At 46.3% G+C, this 13276-nt stretch overlaps 1 protein-coding gene across 1 annotated transcript in view; it reads left to right on the forward strand.

Moving 5' to 3' along the window:
• The window catches only part of LOC143290762 (uncharacterized), a 120732-nt gene that overhangs the window by 66631 nt on the left and 40825 nt on the right, over window positions 1-13276 (forward strand). Inside the window, exon 8 of the mRNA XM_076600274.1 lies at window positions 12468-12586. Coding sequence (XP_076456389.1) covers window positions 12468-12586 — 119 coding nt within the window. The remainder of the gene's footprint in view (window positions 1-12467; window positions 12587-13276) is intronic.

Raw genomic sequence — 13276 nt, forward strand, 5'->3', positions numbered from 1 at the left:
GTAGTAGTAATTGACGCGGCGATAGCCTTGAGATGGCCTTAGTGGTCGGCGAGGCTCTAAGCACCATAATTTCATTTCATTTCTCTGCCCGGTCAGGGCCCTGCCCGTATACCTCAAAAGGTCGCGTCCCTTCCGATTGTCCAAACGACGCCTCTTCATTAGCTGGAACCTGGACCATCCATGTGACATTAGGAAGACGTGTCTGTCTCGATGGATAGTCAATGTGATTAAAGGTGCGTATGCAGACGCAGGGTTGAGAGTTGATGCCTCCTCAGCCAGAGCACATGAAGTCAGAGCATGGTCCTCTTCTCTTGCCTTAGCCCACTCAGCATGGCTGCAAGACATCATGGATGCTGCCTACTGGAGAAACCCTGCCACCTTCATCAACTTCTACCTGAGAGATGTCGCATGCCTGTGGGATGATGGATCAAGAGGCATCGCTTCTGTTGTGGTTGCACACTAGGCCATTGCAGCACACAGACATTAGAACAGGTGAGCCCTCCACCATGTCACGCTATTCTGCACTAGTGGGTCACAGTTAAGTATGTGTAATTAAAAGGAAATTTTCTTCCTAAAATTACGTTTAAATAACATACTTACCGTGACCCAAATTTAAGACCCTCCCGTCCACTCCGCTTCCTGTTCTCCCTGCATGCTGCGCTGGCTACGGCATATTGCCGCCAAAAGAGGGCACTAGTCAGGGGGGCACAGGGGAGGTTACCTACTTCCGGGGGGTTATCGGCCGTAGCTACTTTCGTTTTCTCCACATGGGTGGATAGTAGTTTGCACAGGACAGGAATGTCAGACCCCTGCCGGAGTCTGCACTAGTGGGTCACGGTAAGTAAGTTATTTAAACGTAATTTTAGGAAGAAAATTTCCTTTTTTCTGAAAAGTAACTGAGAAAATTGTCCTTGCTCAGTTCGTGACCACCTCAGTACCAGTAACTTAAATTACCCATTTCAGTCTGCTTACTGCATCGGTCATAGCACTGAGACAGCCCATCTCAAAATTGCGAATGATTTATTAACTTCTCTTGACAACAGCGAAATCTCTTTTCTCCCTCCTTGATCTTTTAGCCGCCTTTGATACTGTTGATCATCAGATTCTCCTCACTGTCTGAATCGCACTTTTGGAATCTGCGATCTTGCTTTCTCATGGTTCCACTTTTATCTTATCTGTCTGACCAGTCCAATGTTGTTTCTGTTTGCGGTCTTTCATCCTCGCCTTCCAACATACAGTTTGGTGTGCCACAAGGCTCTGTGCTTGGGCCAATTCTGTTTGTTCTCTTTTCACAACTGATTTCCACCATTTGTGAGTGAGTGAATTTTGATAGTTTCAGGATATGTTTGTGGTATTTTTTGATTGTGTACTATTTACAATTGTGTGCTATGACTTGTGTGTGTGCATGCGCATGTGCTTATGCGTATTGTGTGGGGGGTGGATGAATAAATTTCAGTGATGTTTGGTATCTTGTGTTCAATTATTCCTTTTTGATATTTACATAGGTGTTCTGTTTGTAAATGCCTAGGGCTTACTTTCAAGATTAGGCATAAATGCTCATGATAATAATGATAATAAAGCAGGCTTTCAAAATACTTTTTTTTTTTTTAATGCTCATGGAACCTCTGTTATAAAAATAGATTTTTTCTTCAGTATTTTCTCACTGAACAAAAAATCCAAGGTACTGAGTTCAAATTCACAATTTGAACTTTTATTGAGAAGGCAATCATTTTTCTTTTATCTGAACTAGAATTCACTGTACTGTGTCAAAAACAACATTTTCAGTGCTGTGAATAAAAACATAACTATATTTCCTGATTGATCACAACAAATCACATACACCACAACAAACTTCTTGTTCTGCAGAAAAATACAACAGTTTACAAAGTAAACACTATTGTAGCATCCCAAGGATAGAAAAGTGTAAATTATTCACAAACTATTGCAAGTTTTTTTTGTTTGCTTTTTAAACAATATATGTGTTGATATTTTTTTTACTACTAATGATAATAATGATGTACATTTATATAGTGCCCTTTCTTTCCAAGAGCTCAGGGCACTTTACATGAAAGAAAAATATTACAAGTTACATAAAACATTGATGACCACACTTTCTCAAAACCCCTCCATCCCTCCACACACACTCTCCCTTTCCCACAACAAGGAAGCTGAGAGTGCTTATAGATAGGTTTTAAAAAGATGAGTTTTTAGTGATGAGCGAAAAGTAGAGATAGAATCAGATGCACAGATATTATGAGGAAGGTTGTTCCAGATGTGAAGAGCAGCAAAGAAGAAAGAACTTTCACCACAGGTTCTTGTATTGACACGAGAAGTTTCAAAAGATAAAAGTCAGAGGAAGAGCGAAGATTTCTTGTGGGAGTGTAAACACTGATAAGGTCAGAGAGATATGTAGGTCCTGCAGAGTGGAAAGCAGAATAGCAGAGACACGCAACTTTGTATTTGATTCTCGCTTCAGTGTGGAGCCAATGCAGAGTGTGAAGGTGAGGAGAAATGTGATCAGTTCGTGGGACTCTGAGAGTCAGATGGGCAGCATTGTTTTGAAGTTTTTGAATTCGCTGAAGAATATTACATGGACAACCTGTGAGAAGAGAATTACAGTAGTCAATTCGTGACAGCACAAAAGCAGAAATAAGAGTTTTAGTAGTTTCAACAGAAAGGTGCTGACAGATACAGTTGATGCGACAAAGTTCACAATTGACTATGTGTATCAGATTTACTACCTGAGCATGCATGCTGAGGTTTGAGCCAAGAATGACTCCAAGGTTCCTTGCTGATTTAGAAAACTGAACTGTGGCATCACCAACCACAATAGAGGCAGGAAAAGAAGTAGATGTGGACATTCTTGCAGAGGAAATAATCATAACTTCTGTTTTGTCATCATTTAACTTTAGTTTGTTGAATGTCATCCAGGATTTAACATCAAGAATACAATCCTGCATTGACAGAATAAGACTGTGTACTTGGTTTGGTTCTGCAGACTTTTGTAGCTGAAACAAACAAAATGGGGCCCCGGACAGAGCCTTGTGGCCCACCATAGGAGATCAGGGTTCGATCAGACTTAAAGTTATTAATAGAGACAATCTGGAAGCGATTGGATAGGTGTGAAGAAAACCAATTCAGAACTGTTGAGGGAATCCCAAAAACATGTTCAAGTCTGGAAAGGACTATACTGTGGTCTGTTGTGTCAAACGCAGCCAACAGATCAAGCAAAAATAACACAGACCTTCATAAACAGACAGTAACAGGTCATTGATTACTTTCAGCAAAGCAGTTTCAGTGCTATTCCTGCCCCATGAATACGACCCCTGGAGTTTCCTTTGGAATCAAGTAAAGAAATGGGTGACATCAGAGAAGATGAAAAAGTACTTCTTTTTGAAAAGTCAACTCCAGTGCTGCCTCCACCGTCAACAGATTATCCGGTTGTGCCAGTTTGGTCACCAAAAGAACTAAATTGTAAGCTGTGATACTGCAACATGGGTGTTGAAAGGAAAATATATACAAAGTGTCAAACTTGTGATAAGCATTTTTGTTTCAAAGCAGACAGAAATTGTCTCCTTCAAGCCCATCAGCATGCTGGAACCACGTAATATAATCATCCATTGTTTCATGCTTCTTGGTAGCTGCCTGTGACAACAACAAACAAAAAAAAAGAAAGAAAATATTGCCTATCATCCTGTCTTCTTTTTTTTTCTTTTTTTTCAGAATAATACTTACTTTGCTGCATGCGGCTTGTCTGTATTGTATTCTTACATTCTGTGTACTTGATTCGACTAGGCCCCCTCGATTCGTTTGTTTTTCTCTACCTCTAAGTCGATCCTGTCTTTCCTTTCTCTGTTGGGGGTCGGATTTTCACTGGGTGCCTAAGCGCGGGTACCATGCCTCGTATGCCATCCCACGAAGGCAGGGATAATGAGGCTGGGATTGGGACTCGGCAAGAGACTCTCCCAGGCCTGGAGCTCATGATTCCTCCCGATACGGACCATGGCGATGCGTCTTTAGACGCTGATCGCGGAGGCGACTCTCGTACCAGTAAAACAGTCATGAAGGGGACTGGTGGGAAAGGGGTACGAGCGTCGCCTCCCGAGATGTCCCAACGCGAGGCAGGGAGAGGGTGGAGTGGCAAGTCCTCTCTTGGCGGTGGGGACTCGCAGCTAGGCGCGAACTCCCAAGGGGAGGCCGCGCCCAGCCGTTACCCGGGTTCCCACTCGGAGGCAGTCCTCAGGTGCCCCATTGCTGTTCCCCCTCCTCCCTTCTCTGTTGACCCCCCTCCCCCACCTCCTTCTGGAGGGGAGAAAAATTTGGTTCCCGGGGGGAACCTCTACTTTGCCTACCCTGGGACAAGCCACCCCAGTCTCCCCACAGGAGGGGATTTGGGGCGCGTGGCAACCTGCTCTGCAGGGGGAGGCCTGCGGTTTCAGGCGGTTCCGGGCAGTCAGCCCGCTCATCTTCGGGCGGGACTGACACCCAAGTCGGACCTGACCTTCCTCGACTTGGCCAGGTTTTTCCCTTCATGGAGGTCAAGGTGCCAGTGACCCTTGGGGTTGGGGTCACAGGATGGCTGGTGCCCACGGGTGGTTACCCCCATTCTACCTGTACTGGGGCGCACCTATGGTGCACGCTGGGTTGCCGGGAGGATCAGGGGCCAACCCCTTGTCCGCTCCCCACCAGACCCAACCCAGCACATCTCACAGGGTGACACACACAGCCCCAACAAGTGGGATCGACTTCTTGTCGGTCAGGTCGAGCTCCTCGACCAATATTGCCACTCAGTCCACAAATCGGTCCTCTGTCAACCCACAGGTTACCTCCATGGTCACAACGGTCTCCTTGTCAGTACCGATGGCTGCCGAGGGGCCCCGCTCGGCCTGGGGGAGCCTGCAGTTCCCACCTACCCAGCCCTCGGTCCTACAGGGAGATGAGTGGGTGTTTGTCCCCTCACAGCACTCGTGGGTCCCTCTTGCATCCAGGGACGCCCTCTCTGAGAAGGTGTGGCACCCACCATCCCAAGCATGGTTGGACCTACAGTCCACACGCTCCCCACCTGCTTCAGGCGTCAAGGACATAACAGCTGCGGCTATGGTCCCTGCTCGGGATCGTCCCAGCTCATCCTGCTGGGCTGACCAAAACTCACAGGACGCCCCAGTGGGTACATCCACATGGGATGGCACCCAGCAGGGGATGGACTGCGAACAAGAGTGGGAGCCCCTGTCTTTGGATGAGGACGAACAAGCGGATGAGCACTCTTTGCCCTCATCCCAGGGGGACAGATTGAGCTCGCGCCTCCCTAGGGACCAGCCTGAACCAAACTCAGACTTTGCCAAGCTTGAACTGACCCTCCCCAACAGGGTCACGCATGCCAAATCAGTCCCTCAGGCTACTTTGTTACCCTTGACCCTCCTTAGGCCATGTGACTCTAACTCCAGAACCACAAGGCAACTCAGAGTGCCAGAAATGACGCAGGAATGGCTTAATAAGCCAGCCTGCACTGTCAGGGGTGCTGCTTCCATCCCTCCTCCAGGCAGGGAGTCCCTCTCTGCCCCGGGCGCTTTTTCCCTGGGCAAGTTCCTTAAAGATTCCTCCAAGGGAGGGGTGTGGTCCTGGTACACACAGGACCACCCTGCCTACAGGGAAGCAGAGCCCTCTGTGCAGGACATGATGTTGGTCTCACAGCACACCACCTTCCCCACTTCAACCACTCTATCTTTTAAAACGTTAGCAGAGTGGGACAAATTGGCCCGCCGTTGCCTCCTCCAGGTTTCCATGGCTTATGCCTTCTTTGACGCGTTCCTCCACAGGGCCAATGAGCTGTGGGAACAGCGTCCGGTTAATCAGGACACAGGGTCTCCTTCCTCTGTCCCGCCTGGCCTCTTCACCGACCAGAGGTTAAACACTTTTGGCAATAGGGTAGCATCTGGTTTCACGGCAGCTGCAGACACAGCTACCAGCCTTCACTTCAATACTGTGCTAGCGCGGTGTGATGCCGTTCTCCACCTCTCTAACATTCCTGTAGAGGAGAGGGCTGCCCTGCGGTCCATCCCAGCACAGCAGCACTCCCTCTTCGGCCAGTATGTGCCCCATTTTGTCAGCCACAGGGCAGAGACAAACAGGGAGGTGGCCTCATATTTAGCCCACACCTCCCAGGGCCGACAGGGTTCTGTGCCATTGAAGAGACTGGCCACCAAGGCCCCTCCATATACCACACCACCTAAGTCAAAGCGGCGTGAGCAGAATCAGTGGCAGAGGAATAAACCACCTCATGTCCATCCAAGCCGACAGGCCATGCCCAAGGCCAGAAGGCAGCACCCCAATGACTGGGCCCTGATTCAGCACCGCCAGTCGTTCAGCCCCTCCAAGTAGGAAACTTGTCCCGGCATGCACATCTGTGGTGTGCTCTGGGACTCAACGACTGGATTGTGTCGGTGCTAAGAGTCGGGTTACATGCTGCCTTGGGCGGAGGACCGCCCCCCTCTAAGATCCACTCCTCCTCCTTATGCGCCCAGCTGGACGGAGCAGGAGAGCATCTTAGAGAAAGAGATATTGCACCTACTCCTCATAGGGGTGATATCTCAACTCTCGGACCCGGGCCCCGGTTTTTACGGCCGGTTGTTCGTGATTCCAAAGGTCTCGGGAGGGTGGAGACCAGTCTTGGACTTGTCCCCCCTCAACAAATTCCTCCCCAAAATCAAATTCAAGATGGACACACAGGCACAGATTCGGGAGACCATTCAACAGGGCGATTGGGCTACCTCTATCGATCTGAAAGATGCTTATTTTCATATCCTCATCCATCTGGCGTCCCGTCGGTACCTGAGGTTCGTGTGAAGGGACAAGGTGTTCCAGTTCTCGGCCCTCCCATTTGGTCTGTCCCTTGCCCCTTTCCTGTTTACCAAGGTGGTGCGGGAATTGGTGTCCATCGTCCGGTCGGAATCCATTCGTCTCTATGTGTACCTGGATGACTGGCTTATCCTGGCCCAGTCGCAGGCCCTGTGCCAGATTCATACGGCCAGACTTCTAGACCTTTGCTCCCAACTGGGCTTCCTCATGAACCAGGAGAAATGCGATCTGTCCCCAAGTCAGTCCTTCGACTTCTTAGGGATGAGATTCGACACGCAGTCCATGATAGTCTCTCCAACGCCAGATCACTGGGACCGTCTGGCAGGCCTCCTCAGCCACTTGCGCCGTTCCTCCCAAGCAGCAGCACAGACACTTTCTTCCCTCTTGGGCATGATGGAGTCCATGGCACCTCTCATTCCCCTGGGCAGGGTTCTCAAGCGCTCTCTTCAGAGGGCACTGAGGATACGGTGGTCTCTGAGCACTCAGCCACGGGATACCCAGATGTGTCTGGGCGAGTGGATCCTCGAGGTGACATCAGAGTGGTTAATCACCCCTCTTCGGACACAGGGGGTGCCCATAGCCCCACCTGCTCTTCAGGTGGCCCTCTTCACAGATGCCTCCTCCCTGGGCTGGGGAGTCCACATGGACTCACTCCATGCAGCAGGGACTTGGTCCCCGGAGGAGCGTCTATGCCACATCAATGTTTTGGAACTGGAGGCAGTTCGCAGGGCCCTCCTGCACTTCATGGGGGAGGCCACTGGCAAGACCATCCGCTTGTTCACAGACAATACGACGGTCGCATGTTATGTGAACAAAGGGGGGGGGGGGGGGGAGCGCACTCGGCAGACCTCTCCCTGCGGACCGAGGCTCTCCTCCATTGGTGCCACAGCAAGGGCATTGCACTTTCAGCGAGACACATAGCAGGAAAAGCCAACATCTTGGCAGATGCTCTCAGCAGGTCCAAGAGTGTCATCCACACAGAGTGGACCCTGGACAAGGACACCCTTCAGGGGGTGTGGGAATGGTGGTTTCGGCCGATGGTGGACCTTTTTGCCACAAAGGTCAACAAGAGACTTCACACTTACGTCTCTCCAGTCACCGACCCAGAAGCATGGGCAGTGGATGTTCTCTCTCTAGACTGGAGCAGTCTGATTGCCTACATGTTTCCTCCCTTTCCAATTCTGTCCAAGGTGATACGGAAAGCCAGATTGGAATGCCCGCAGCTGATCCTCATTGCGCCGAAATGGCCAGCCCAGCCCTGCTTTCAGGACCTTCAGTCCCTGACACATGTTCCACCCCTGGAACTCAAAACAAATCTCATCTGCTGAGGCAACCTCGTTCGGGCATTCCTCATTCCAATCCTCAACTGCTCCACCTGAATGCGTGGCTGCTGTGCGGTTGGAACTGTCAGCATCACCATTGAAGTCTTCGACCCCTCTGTCGGCCTTTGTGTCGGCTGCGCTGACCCAGGGGGGTGCCTCCTCTGACCTCCTCTCCATAGTCACCAAAGCAAGGAGGGAGGGAATGGAGACTTTGTATGACTTTCGCTGGAAGAAATGGTTGCAGTGGTGTACAGCTCAGGACATTCCCCCTACTAACTCTACGAGCATGCAGCTGGCCAACTTTCTGGCTCACTGCTCCTCGGTTCTCAACCTGTCTGCTAGTTCTGTGCAAGGGTACAGGTCTGCCATCTGTACCACAATCAAACAGCTAGGTGGTCCCGCCTTTGAAGCGGATTTCCTGCTCAGAGAGGTGGCTAGGGGCGCCTCTCTGAAGGAAGCTAGAAACCCCAGAAGAGTGCCCCTCTGGGACTTGTTCCTGGTGCTGGATTTCATCAAAAACAGCCCTTCGAGCCATTGGGTACTATTCTTTCGACTTGCTCACCCTCAAGACCACTTTCCTTCTGTTGCTGCGTAGAAGCGAGATTCATGGTCTTAGTGGAATGCCACAAGATCTGGCCTTCCACAGAGATGGTTCCATCACTCTTCGTTTCCTTCCAGAGTTTCTGGCTAAGAACCAAGACCCTGAGGTCCCTTCCCCCTCTCTGAGGGTCAGAACTTTGATATTCTTGCCCAAGATGATGAGGATAGGCATCTCTGCCCTGTTCGGTGTCTCAAATACTATTGGGATAGGTCTCGCCATAGGCATTCTTCTCAGAGGCGTCTTCTCATCTCCCTCAATGAGAATTACAAGAAAGACATCGCTGCAGGCACCATTTCCCGCTGAGTTTCCCAAGTCATTCGTAGAGCCTACTCTCATGCACACAGGGATATCAGCTGTCTTAATCCCAGAGCACATGAAGTGCGGGCCATAGCTACCTCGGCTGCTTTCCAGCACTCAGTGCCACTGTAGCATGTCTTGGAGGCAGCCATCTGGCAGTCTGAGAATCCCTTCATCAACTTCTACCTCAGGAATTTCCGTATGATCAGGGCTGACGGTTCCAAGGGGATTTCCTTTGTCGCGGCTAACACTGCCGTCTCGGTTACAAGGGCTCCCCATACGAACCAGTAGGCGTTGCCCTCCTCCATTTGCTTTAAATTCTGCATCAGTTTGACATGGTACAGTATATGAAACCAAAAGGAGGAGTTTGTATTATACTCCATGTTCGGTGATACATATACTTACCATGTCAAACTCGAATGCCCGCCCGTCCGTCCCCGCGTCTCCACCGTGCTTCTCATGGGGCATTTTCTTCGATGGCCACGGAATGATTCAGCGCTTATAGCTTTTAGAGGCATTTGATTGGCTAAGAGCGGACCAGGCAAGACGGCTCGTCTTTTCACTGTTAGCCGCACAAAATTTGGCCAAGCAGAGCAAACCGATAGGCCTAGTTTGCATCAGTTTGACATGGTAAGTATATGTATCACCAAACATGGAGTATAACACAAACTCCTCCTTTTGATTACATCTGCAGAATTCATAATTTGTACTTTGAGAGTGAAAATGTACAAATATCTGCTTATTGTAGGGTCTATTTGAGTAAAGGTAGAATACGAATACTATTTATAGAACAGCTCGTCTGTTTTTAGAATAGGCTGCTACAGCCAAATATTGGGTCAGATATGCATGTAATTGTAATTTTTTTTTTTTTTTTTTAGAATTGAATATGCTGTCATATTAGTTACTCTTTCTTAGTTTATGGCTGAAAACATTTTGTTTTTCCTTCTTTGTGACTTACGGTGTGTTGAAAAAATGACCCCCCCCAAAAAAAAAGCATATATCATTGTCCACCAGGAAATATTGTTTGAGTTTGCATGGTTATTTTTATTACCATGGCATGCTATTTTTATTTCTCTTCATAATGATATATAACATACTTGATTTACACAGCTTTTTCAATTTTTTTATGATTTCATTTCTAACCACACATTGTGCTCCACCAAAAAGTCTGAAAATAGTGTGAACTGGTGAGAGTTACAGTTAAGAGAAACTGCATTATCATAATTTGTTTGATTATGAAAATGTTGAATGTTCACTGATAGTTATGGTGACATCTGCATATTGTGTTATCGCCCTTTATTCATATTGGGCTATGGCCTTAAATGAATAAATCATCTTAGTGTCAGTCCATCTCTACTTCTCTAGGTCATTCTGTCAAAATATTGATTTGGGAAAAAGCAGGAATTTTCTGAGTGGCTCAGTTCATTTCCATTATTTCCATTGACAAGCACTCTGTTCCCATGTTAACGCTTTCAACAATGAACTGAAAGGCTTCATTTAAGGTTTACCAACACTGACATTCATAGTCACTGTTGCAGTCATAGTGGTTTCTTGCTCGAAATTGTTGGACCTGAACGTTCATGGCATTGCATACTTGTGCCAGAAAATCTAGCCAAACACTTGATCCTTGGAAACCTTTTTTTTTTTCTCTGGGAAGACTAAGAAATGGTACAAGGCATGACCAGAACAGCTGAGGCAGAAGGAAGAAGCTCTTTCCTGTCCAATGCATCCTGGTTTATCAAACGCTAAGACACTGACTGAAGCTACCTCTAGGTTCATGCTCGATGATGCTGTTCTTACTCCGATTGAACTGTTTATTTGGATCAACTTGTTACTAAACTTTGTCACACATGATCCCCAATTTATCAAAGAAACTTACTGGACCTTATCAGTGAAAAAGTAATGGGACAGTTGTCTTCTTCAGCAATAAAACAGTCAGACATTTGTACCCTTTATCAGCCTATGTCCGATGTCCGCCACTGAAGATGACATCATGATCAGTTGTTTTTTTTAAATGGAAGAATGCCTCCAATCTGTTGATCATAATTTTGTCTAAAGAAACAGATTTGTCCAGAGTGATTATTATGCATATTACACCTGAAAATGTGTTTGATTATTTTGTTACAATTTATAGAATGAAGAATGTCATGACGAAGTCAGGGAAAGTTTGAAACTTTGATAGGTATATGTTGTGATAGTAAAACAGTGAAGTGCTGATTGATGGGGGCTGCTTCAGTTGGAATTGTTTGATTTCCAAGGCTCTGGCAGTATAAAAATGTTAATAAATCATCTTTCCAAAACAACTTTTGGTTTTGCAAACACTCATTTCTGATGGTGAGTAAAAGATATTGAAAAATATTTGGATGAATATGATTATATAAATACTGGTAAAATTCCCACCCACCCTGCTCTCAACCTTCTGCATTTTCAGCAGAAATCACCTGTGAGCCATGAAGCTTTTGCCTCTTGTTTTATTGATTGTATACTCCGAACAAGATCAGCTTGATATATTACTGAGCAAACAAAATTAATGATTCCGTACATGTCAAGATCATAGTAGAACCACATAGCTATAGAGACATACCCCAACTGGATATTCCATAGAGTCAAGGCATTGGCTTTGTGTGTGCTAAGAGAACTTCAGCAAGTGAACATATCTGGTTGCTGTTGGTTGACGTGGTTGAGTAACAGTTTTTAAAACTTGGGGTGAGGGGGGTACAAATATAATTTTTCTTTTTATCAATTATCTTTTTTTTTTTAATCTGTAGGAATCTCATGTGAGCCATCAGGGCTTTTCCTCTCATGTGTTTGCAAGCATGTATTGACAAAAGTAGTCAGTGTTGTTCCACAGACACCAGTAAATAAAGCCAGAAATGTAAATGTTACATGGCACAGAAGTTTGACATTTATGATCAGAGTAAGTCCTGTTGATAATAAACTGTTTATGTTTGCTCATTCCTTGGTAATTTTATTTGAAATGTAGGCTTCAACACTTAACTTTCTTGCTTCATAGTTATGTCATACAAGCAATATTAGGAATCACAGGCCGGTTTGATTTTGGTTTGCTGTTGTCATATTTTTCTCATTTTCACTGTAGTTCAGTTTCAGTTTCAGTAGCTCAAGGAGGCGTCACTGCGTTCGGACAAATCCATATATGCTACACCACATCTGCCAAGCAGATGCCTGACCAGCAGTGTAACCCAACGCGCTTGGTCAGGCCTTGAGAAGAAAAAAAAGGTGAATAAATAACAGATACGCTTGCATAAATAAATAAATAAATTGTCTACTATTGTGTTACATCTTGTTTCAGTGTATGCATCATTTTAAAGTTCTTTGGAATATTCAGTGTATGAGTAACATTGAAACTAATGGACTGATTATAACTGATGCAGGCACCAAGCTGTATGTCAAGCCCAGTGCCAAGTCCAATCGCCACATCATCATCAATGCCCTCAGTTACTGCTGTCTGGCTGGCAGCGTCAACACCGACCTGAAGAACAAAGTCTTGGAGGTGAGTCCTGAAGACATCTCATTGTACTGTTTCTCCAGGGATTCCATCAGTATGAATCAAAAGGATTCTTTGTGACTTGAGGTGCTATATTTAGATGTCCAGGTAGCATGTTTTCTGTTTTGAGAGAACCTTTTTCATTAACTCACTCCATACCAAGAGTTTTTGCCCTTGCGAATCCCTGAAAACCCAGGGTTTGTATAGGATGGGAAAAAAATTCTCAAAAAAACAAATAAACACCCAGAAAATTGAAATTTAGTATGTATATTCAGTGAATGTTGTTCCATATTTGTGCAAAAAAATAAATTATTTACTCACCATCTTGTTGATCACGGTATTCATTTTTTGTGTATTTTGTAGCATTTTTGCACCCATCAGAAAGGTATACCAAGTGTCCTTGAACAGCTTACAAATGTTCCACATCACATCCTAACACTATTTGAGGAACTGAAGACCTAGTACATGCAATGAAGTATGAACAGATGGTGGAGAAAGTTGAAAATCACGCACACAAAAGAAAATATTGTCTCTGCATAAAAAAGGGAGTTCACTGCACACAAAAACCTGATGTTTTATCACTGACAATAATCTTGTCTGGAGTGAAAAAGCTCATGACAGGTGATGTTGAGTCCAGGGCACAGCTTCACACACTGTGGAACTCCACATTTTGGACACCAGTTGGCAGTTTGGTGT

This window comes from Babylonia areolata, chromosome 16 (genome assembly GCF_041734735.1).
Source record: "Babylonia areolata isolate BAREFJ2019XMU chromosome 16, ASM4173473v1, whole genome shotgun sequence".
NCBI classification, from domain to species: domain Eukaryota; kingdom Metazoa; phylum Mollusca; class Gastropoda; order Neogastropoda; family Buccinidae; genus Babylonia; species Babylonia areolata.